The sequence below is a fragment of the Salvelinus fontinalis genome, chromosome 7 (assembly GCF_029448725.1).
Source record: "Salvelinus fontinalis isolate EN_2023a chromosome 7, ASM2944872v1, whole genome shotgun sequence".
Taxonomy (NCBI): domain Eukaryota; kingdom Metazoa; phylum Chordata; class Actinopteri; order Salmoniformes; family Salmonidae; genus Salvelinus; species Salvelinus fontinalis.
The window spans coordinates 37,063,890-37,073,498 of NC_074671.1; the positions used below are offsets into that span (position 1 = coordinate 37,063,890).

The 9,609-nt window shown below is 41.7% G+C and overlaps 1 protein-coding gene across 1 annotated transcript in view; it reads left to right on the forward strand.

Moving 5' to 3' along the window:
* Positions 1–9,285, forward strand: part of LOC129859457 (cadherin-10-like) — a 46,201-nt gene extending 36,916 nt beyond the window's left edge. Inside the window, exons 11-12 of the mRNA XM_055929271.1 lie at positions 5,907–6,155; positions 8,169–9,285. Coding sequence (XP_055785246.1) covers positions 5,907–6,155; positions 8,169–8,662 — 743 coding nt within the window. The 3' untranslated portion in view covers positions 8,663–9,285. The remainder of the gene's footprint in view (positions 1–5,906; positions 6,156–8,168) is intronic.
* The last annotated feature ends 324 nt before the right edge of the window (positions 9,286–9,609 follow it).

Genomic DNA, 9,609 nt, shown 5'->3' on the forward strand with positions numbered 1-9,609 from the left:
TATTATTTGACATTTGTCAACATAAGTACGAATTAACAGCATGAAGACTGCTTACTATTTGTTGAGCTTCCATCAGAATCTTGGGCAAGGTGTCCTTTCTCCAGAACAATCGTTGCTAGGTTGGAGAACGTCCTCTTCCACGTTGCAATTAGCAGTAAACAATAGCATGAGAGAGAGAGATACCCAACCCCCTAGAACGCCAGAAAATGAAATACCCGAAAATCGCAATATACTGACATAAACTGATATAACTCGGTTTAAAATAACAACATTATGATGTCTTTAACACCTATATCGAATAAAAACAGAGCTGGATATATCTAAGAGCTAAAACAGGAGCTTCTAACACGACATGCCAAGATCCTGCCTGCGTCAGAGCGTCAAAAGAGAGGACACCTTGTTTCCAAGCAATTTATAGACTTTCAGATCTGCCTAGAGACTCCATTTCAAGTCCCTCTATTCGCTGACACCCAGGGGAAGGCATATGCAGTGCATCTCAACCAATAGAGGACAGGCAAATTAATAAACTGTTCTGGGAACAGTGAGCAGATTTCAGCATTTTCAAATCCTCATAGGAAAATTGCTCTAAGTCCAGTTCTGTTTCACTCACAGACATAATTCAAACGGTTTTAGAAACTAGAGAGTGTTTTCTATCCAATTGTAATAATAATATGCATATTGTACGAGCAAGAATTGAGTACGAGGCAGTTTAATTTGGGCACTATTTTTTCCAATGGTGAAACAGCGCCCCCATATTGACAAGAAGTTAAAGATTGCTGTACACCAGTGTAACCGATCCAACTTGAAGGAGCTGGAGCAGTTTTGCCTTGAAGATTGGGCAAAAATCCCAGTGGCTACATGTGCCAAGCTTATCCTGTCTAGGATCAGCGTGGCGCTAGCGGCACACCCCCCCCCCCCCACTGAAAAACCAGTGCCGCGAAATTCAAAAAAAATATTTTTTTAAAATATTTAACTTTCACACATTAAAGTCCAATACAGCTAATGAAAGACACAGATCTTGTGAATCCAGTCAACATTTCCGATTTTTAAAATGTTTTACAGGGAAGACACAATATGTAAAGATGTACATCTATTACCTAAAAACACATTAGCATAATCCACCATCTTTTATTTGTCCACCAACACCAGTAGCCATCACCAATTCGGCTAAACTAAGATATTTATAGCCCCTAACCAACAAAAAAACTCATTAGATGACAGTCTGATAACATATTTATGGTATGGGATAGGTTTTGTTAGAAAAAAGTGCATATTTCAGGTAGATGGCATAGTTTACAATTGCACCCACCGTCACAAATGGACTAGAATAATTACAATGAGCAACGTGTTTACCTAACTACTAATCATCAAACATTTCGTAAAAATACACAGCATACACGAATCGAAAGACACAGATCCTGTGAATACAGACAATATTTCAGATTTTCTAAGTGTCTTACAGCGAAAACACAATAAATCGTTATATTAGCTTAGCACATAGCAATTAGCAGCCCAGCATTGATTCTAGCCAAAGTGAGCGATAAAAGTCAACATCGCCAAAAGATATAAATTTTTTCACTAACCTTCTCAGAATTCTTCCGATGACACTCCTGTAACATCACATTACAACATGCATATACAGTTTGATCGAAAATGTTTATATTTAGCCACCAAAATCATGGTTAGACAATGTGAAATGTAGACAAGCTGGTAAAGAAAAAGTCCTTGCGCCACTTAGACAGTGATCTACTCTTATACATAAATACTCATAAACGTGACTAAAAAATATAGGGTGGACAGGGATTGATAGACAATTTAATTCTTAATACAATTGCGTTATTACATTTTTTAATTTATCCTTACTTTTCAATACAGTTTGCGCCAAGCGAAGCTACGTCAAAAAACATGGCGTCCTAAGCCACTAAAATGTTTCGACAGAAACACGATTTATCATAATAAAAATGTCCTACCTTGAGCTGTTCTTCCATCAGTATCTTGGGCAAAGGATCCTTTCTTGGGAGAAATCGTCTTTTGGTGGAAAGCTGTCCTCTTGCCATGTGGAAATGTCAACTGCGTTCGGGATGAACTGAAAAGCGTGCCCAACTTTTCACATCGTTGCAAAAATAAATGTCCCAAAATCGCACTAAACGGATATAAATTGCTATAAAACGCTTTAAATTAACTACCTTATGATGTTTTTAACTCCTATAACGAGTGAAAAGATGACCGGAGAAATATAACAGGCTAAACTAACGCTTGGAACAGGTGCGCGCCGGTGTCCTCTAGGCTCATGACGCAGCTCCAAAAGAATGACTAGCTTCAGGGTTTTTTCATTTGTAGGGCCTGTGAACGCGCAATCGACCCCATTGGAATCGTCATCACGTAAAGGCATCCAGGGGAAGACGTAAGAAGTGTCCGTATAGTCATAGCAATGACAGTGCCCTTTTAACTGACTTCAGAAGAGTGGCCAACATTTCTCAAATCTGACTCCATGTCAGGGAAATTGCTGTAGAATGGGCTCTGTTCCACTTAGAGACAAAATTTCAACTCCTATAGAAACTATAGACTGTTTTCTATCCAATAATAATAATAATATGCATATTGTACGATCAAGGATTTTGTGGGAAGCCGTTTAAAAAATTAGCCAAATTAGCATAAATAGTCTAAACAGCGCCCCCATCCCCAACAGGTTATAGAGACATACCCCAAGATTTGCAGCTGTAATTGCTGCAAAAGTTGGCTATACAAAGTAATGACTTTGGGGGGGTAGAATAGTTTTCCACGCTCAAGGTTTCAGTTTTCTGTCTTATTTCTTGTTTGTTTCACAAGAATAAATATTTTGCATCTTCAAAGTGGTAGGCATGTGGTGTATGTCAAATTATACAACCCCCCCCCCCCCCAAAAAAAAACTATTTTAATTCCAGGTTGTAAAGCAACAAAACAGGAAAAATGTCAAGGGGGTTAATACTTTTGCAAGCCACTATATCTTAGCAAATCAGTAACATTTTAAGACTAGTTACCATTGTGATCTGTTTCCTATGCACATTAAAATGATCAGTCACAACTACCACATGTCAGTTCAGTTGGTACAGCATTCTCACTAACGGGTGAATATAGCCACTTACAAGGCATGCTCAAAATATGTTAATAAGCCAGCGATTATTTCCCCTCTCACACATTTTTTCCCACAATGCACCATCATTTACATAATGCTTCAGTAAATATAGAGCAAACAGCAATACAGTACTTTTTTGTTAAATTGTATTGTAATACAATCACAACAATTGCTAACATTGAATATGTAATTACAGTATATATTACAGCACACCAATTCATAGTTGGTGTTTTATATTACTTGCACTTGTAGAGACCTTAACAAAGGCTTCTAAACTGGCAGTGACTACAGGGCAAAACAGATCAAGGGTACATAGTTAAACACGCAACCATAACAGGTTTGAGTTTCACTGCCTCTCCCATCTGTCCCCTACACATATCAGTGGTGACCTTGGGGGCTTTGAGTTACCAGAACGCATGAAAAAAATCACCTTTATAATAGCATTACTGTCGCTTTTGCGTACTGGCATAGAGCAGTAGGGTAGAGGAACTTGAAGAAGTTGCACACATGAGGGAAAAGTTTGTAGCCTAGGAACCGGAAGAATTTGGGCCTTTTATGACCGGATTTCATGCAATTCTACATCATTTTATATCATTGAAGATTTTAGCAGGATTGTTTTTAATACCTCACAAATTGAAATTACAGCCTACTTAGACACTGACAAACTGAGATCAATAAAAACTATCTTGTCTTGAATCCAGCAATAGCCTAGGCCTAGGTGTGTGGAGACACATACAGTGTATTGTACAATATGAGAAGGACATTTAAGTACTAAAAAAACTTTCCAGTTTCACTGACTCACCCAATGATGCGCAGCTAAATCACCGGCGATGGCTGATGCCCTTTTGTCAAAATCCTCTCTCTTTTTTTACTTTAAGACAATACTGTTCGCTCAACAGGCATATTTAAAATTTCATAACATAAACTCGTCAAAAAAAGAAATGTCCTCGCACTGTCAACTGCGCTTATTTTTAGCAAACTTAACATGTGTAAATATTTGTATGAACATAATAAGATTCAACAACTGAGACACAAACTGAACAAGTTCCACAGACATGTGACTAACATAAATGGAATAATGTGTACCTGAACAAAGTGGGGGATCAAAATCAAAAGTAACAGTCAGTAGCTGGTGTGGCCACCAGCTACATTAAGTACTGCAGTCCATCTCCTTCTCATGGACTGCACCAGATTTGCCACTTCTTGCTGTGAGATGTTACCCCACTCTTCTCCAAGGCACCTCCAAGTTCCTGGACATTTCTGGGGAGAATGGCCCTAGCCCTCACCCTCCGATCCAACAGCCCCAGATGTGCTCAATCGGATTGAGATCTGGGCTCTTCGCTGGCCATGGCAGAACACTGACATTACTGTCTTGCAGGAATTCACGCACAGAACGAGCAGTATGGCTTGTGGCATTGTCATGCTGGAGAGTCATATCAGGATGAGCCTGCAGGAAGAGTACCACATGAGGGAAGAGGATGTCTTCCCAGTAAGGCACAGCGTTGAGATTGCCTGCAATGACAACAAGCTCAGTCCGATGATGCTGTGACACACCGCCCCAGAACATGACGGACCCTCCACCTCCAAATCGATTCCACTCCAGAGTACAGGCCTTGGTGTAACGCTCATTCCTTCGACGATAAACGCAAATCCGACCATCACCTCTGGTGAGACAAAACCGCGACTCGTCAGTGAAGAGCACGTTTTGCCAGTCCTGTCTGGTCCAGCGACAGGGTGTTTGTGCCCATAGGCGATGTTGTTGCCTTACAACAAGCCTACAAACCCTCAGTTCAGCCTTATTCAGCTTACTTCGGATAGTCTGAGCACTGATGGAGGGATTGTGCGTTCCTGGTGTAACTCAGGCAGTTGTTGCCATCCTGTACCTGTCCCGCAGGTGTGATGTTCAGATGTATCAATCCTGTGCAGGTGTTACATGTGGTTGCCACTTCGAGGACAATCAGCTGTCCGTACTGTCTCCCTGTAGCGTTGTCTTAGGCATCTCACAGCACAGACATTGCAATTTATTTCACTGGCCACATCTGCATTACTCATGCCTCCTTGCAGCATGCCTAAGGCACGTTCACGCAGGTGAGCACGGACCCTGGGCATCTTTCTTTTGGTGTTTTTCAGAGTCGTTAGAAAGGCCTCTTTAGTGTCTTAAGTTTTCATAACTGTGACCTTAATTGCCTGCGGTCTGTAGCTGTTAGTGTCTTAACGACCGTTCCACAGGTGCATGTTCATTCATTGTTTGTGGTTCATTGAACAAGCATGGGAAACAGTGTTTAATCCCTTTACAATGAAGATCTGTGAAGTTATTTGGATTTTTACAAATTATTTTTGAAAGACAGGGTCCCGAAAAAGGGACGTTTATTTTTTTGCTGAGTTTATTTGGTGAGCCTACAGGCTGATTAGGCTTCTCTTTTCCGCAGGAACCATTTGCTTTCCAATCTGTCTTTTCCCACAATTGTATTTGAAATATTGCGAAAGGCCTGTTTTGGCTGAATGTCATTTTACAGCAGTGTAGCGGAGTGCCATTGAGCTCCCAAAATACATTGCTCTTTACAGTACTGTATTGTAATATATAATTACAGTAGCTAACTGTACATTTGTTGCTGTACATTTACAGCAATTTGTTACAGTGGTGTGATGGTGTGAGATGTATTATGTACTTTTTTGTAACCTATGGAGCTGCAACGATACAAGCTTTAGGGGGACCATTTGTTCAAAACATTACAAACTACCTTTAATTTCCCATATCCTCTATTTCTTTCCTCTGCAATCCACCCCTTAGATAACACAGCCAGGATCCTGACTCGGAGGGCAGGATTCAGCCGGCGTGAGATGAATACCTACCTACTGCCCGTGGTGATCTCGGACAATGACTACCCTATCCAGAGCAGCACCAGCACTTTGACTGTGAACGTGTGTGCCTGCGACAGCCGGGGGAACATGCAGTCCTGCAACACTGAGGCTCTGCTGTCTGCCGGGCTGAGCACTGGAGCCCTGGTGGCTATCCTGCTCTGTGTCATTATCCTCTTGTGTAAGTATTACTATAAATTACACTGGTACAGACATTCAACGGCTTTGTTCAAATGTAGTGAACGATAGGGAATATGGTGCCATTTGGGAGACGCCCAAATCAGAGTCAGAGCACTCGATTAGTTTTAAGTCTAAACACACGGTAAAGTTTAACTCACCTATCCAATTCACGTATTACAAAGTGGAGGCAATTATTATGGGCTGTGTTGGACTCTACCACAAATAACTATACTGCACTGTGCTGAACAGGTCTGTAGCCACAAAGTTCTTCGACAGCACTTTAATTCCACTGTGCTACTTCTGTGACTCTACACCTTCTTCTTTGTGTGTATTCCTTTCATCATCATTCTTCAACTAAAGATAGTTGAATGTAGGACCACTCGATGAGGCATACTTTGCTGGCTGCTTGTGTAAATACAGTGTGTTTCCTCAAGAAAATGGTGCAGGGGGATGAAAGCTTTCATTAGTGGATATATCCACTTGACAAAAAGGTTTGTGTTTTTCCGTGCTAAAGTAGGTCACATGCTATTTCCTGACTTCCTAAAGCACCACTTCAGCCCCCTTTGTGAGCTAATGCAGTATTGTAAAAGCACACAGTGCAAAACTGTGTTGTATGCAAGTATGCATGTCATTTTCCATGGCAAAAAGCTAAAATATGTAGTGCTTATGTTCAAGAGTATATCAATAAGTAATGGCCAAAATACTGACTTCGAACCTGGTACTGCACTTGGCCAAGCATAACCCCGGTGCCACCAAAACAGCACCATATAGGAGGAGCCTATTTAAGATGTTGATAAATTCAATTATCCCATTAAAAGTCATGAGAGTGACCTAACGGCAACATACATATCCAATGAGTTTTCTTTGTGTACTTCACTTCACATCGTGCCTAGGAACAGCCCTTAGCCCTCACGCGATACTGCAGAGACCCAGCTCATCTATTGATGTGTTCACCTCTTCATGTGTATGCTATCTTTCTTTCACAAACACCTGTTTCATGATCTCCACTTAACTAGAATCCATGTTTGCATCCTCGCTAGCAAATTGAGTATTGACATTTCTTCCAGTGCATGCCTGTTCCTCCTCACAGTCTCCCTTCACTTGTCTGTCTCACACTGAAGAGAGCTCAACTGTAGCTCTGGCTTCTGGCTCACTCAGATTGGAAGTGCTGAAGGTTGAACCCCATGCTTGCCTTTTGAGCGAAATATCATGACATCTGCTCATTATCCAATGGTTCTCGCTTGAACCCCTATGACAGGCTGTCTAATTCACCTCTACTATGCCTCCGACAGACAGGCAGGCAGGCAGGCAGTAGGCACTGAGCTGGAACGGTTTGCCCTCCTGCTTCTCCTCCTCTTCGCCACCCCAAACCGCCCAAAACCACAGCATGGGTCAGTCAGAAAGGTCCGGTCACAGGGCCTCTAAAGAGCCCCTCCTGCAGAGAGAGCTTTATAATTAACACCTAGGTGGGAGGCAGGTAGCGCACTACAGCACCTGCTGAGAGGTGGAACGAGGAGGAGGAGGAAGAGGGGGAGGAGGGAGTAACACTGACTGGCTGGAATTATTTGAGCTATTTTTGCTCCTTTTTCATGAAAATAATGAGCTGTACCGCACGAAAATCCCACACTCTCATAGCGCCACTCTCTGGATGCAAATTTCTGCTCATGCTGGCAAGTTTTGATTAAAAGTCCTGCTCAGAAATGAAAATATGGTAAGATGCATTTAATCATGTGTGTAAGTGTAGTCTGACTTGAGAGAGAAAAAAAGGAGGCACTCTTTCAAGTGCTACAGCTTTTCTACAGTGAATGTGAAGTTAAGCGGAAAAGAGAAAGAAAATCTTTTCTGCTGAATCTTTAATAAAAGGAGGTGAGTGCCCGTGGCAGTGCAGCGGATTTATCACTGATAGCAAATGCGTCTTTCTCTCTTCTGTGCATTTCTGAGTCTCCTTAATGCATGACACATGACTCCTCTCCCATCTCATACTCAAGTTCTTTTCTCTCTTTGTTGTCTATAGTGATCGTGGTGCTGTTCGCTGCCCTGAGGAGGCAGCAGAGGAAGAAGGAGCCTCTGATCATCTCCAAAGAGGATGTGAGAGACAACGTCGTCAGCTACAACGATGAAGGGGGCGGAGAGGAGGACACCCAGGCCTTTGATATTGGCACGCTGCGCAACCCAGAGGTGATGGACGCTAACAAGCTGCGCAGGGATATCATCCCAGAGATGCTATTTCCCTTCCAGAGGACATCACCTATAAAGGATAACGCCGACGTCAGAGAATTCATTCATGGGAGACTCCATGAGAACGACTCGGATCCCACCGCGCCGCCCTACGACTCCCTGGCCACCTACGCCTATGAGGGGAGCGGCTCGCTAGCCGAGTCCCTCAGCTCCCTGGAGTCTGGATGTGTGGAGGGGGACCAGGAGTACGATTACCTCAGCAACTGGGGACCCCCGTTCAAAAAACTAGCAGATATGTATATAGGGAAGGACACGGCGAGAGAAACCTAGATCACAATTAGGCCTATACTAAAGCAGCTCATCATCAACGTTGTGTCTCAATAATCTCTCTCACACACTTTCCTGCCACCCATCCATTGATTCATATGAATGGTCAAGTAGATTTCAAGACTTGAACATTACACTCAATACTGGTGGTGACATTTCTCACAGTTTTACTGTTTTTGGTATAATCAGTAAAGATGCCTTTGAATTTTAGGAAATTTTGTGAACAATGGTGTGGACAATGTGTTTTGTAACTGAGGAACGAGATAGTAGTCTTGTATACTATCAATGTTTAATGGGAAAACATATTCACGAAAAAAAGTTTAAAAAAAATAGCTTTTCCTGCTAATTACATTTGAAATAGATACATGTATGAACTGTTTTTCCATGATGGACATACTATATCCTATTCACTATCTTTGTTTGACAAACAATGTTCATGTGAATGGTTGGTAAGGTTAATTCGTCAAACTGTGGATCCATTTTATCATAGGTGTACAATGTAATAAGGACGTGTACGTTGTAGGGTAACTGTTACACACTGAATTCATGTTGTTTGAATGCCAAGTCATATTGTTTTATATTTATATTTTTATACTTATTTTATTAATAAAAATTCCCCAAAAACACCTAACTTTTTCCCTATTTTTCCATAGATAAGTGCATAGTTCATGCCTTGCCCTCTATAAAATATACAATGATACATCATATCAGTGGAATATGGTTGCATCACTGTTCAGCAGATGATGCATATTGTAAATCTTACATGGCCACATATGAACTACAGGAAACTGTACGTGAGCTACAACCAGTGGCAATTTTAGCATGTAAATCTTGATGTGGCAAAAAAAAGGTGGGTAGCCTGCCAGCAAAGCCACTACACAACACAGCACTAAACAATACATGAATTGCACTATAACGGTGACAAATGGTGCCCACAAAACTGTTAGGGC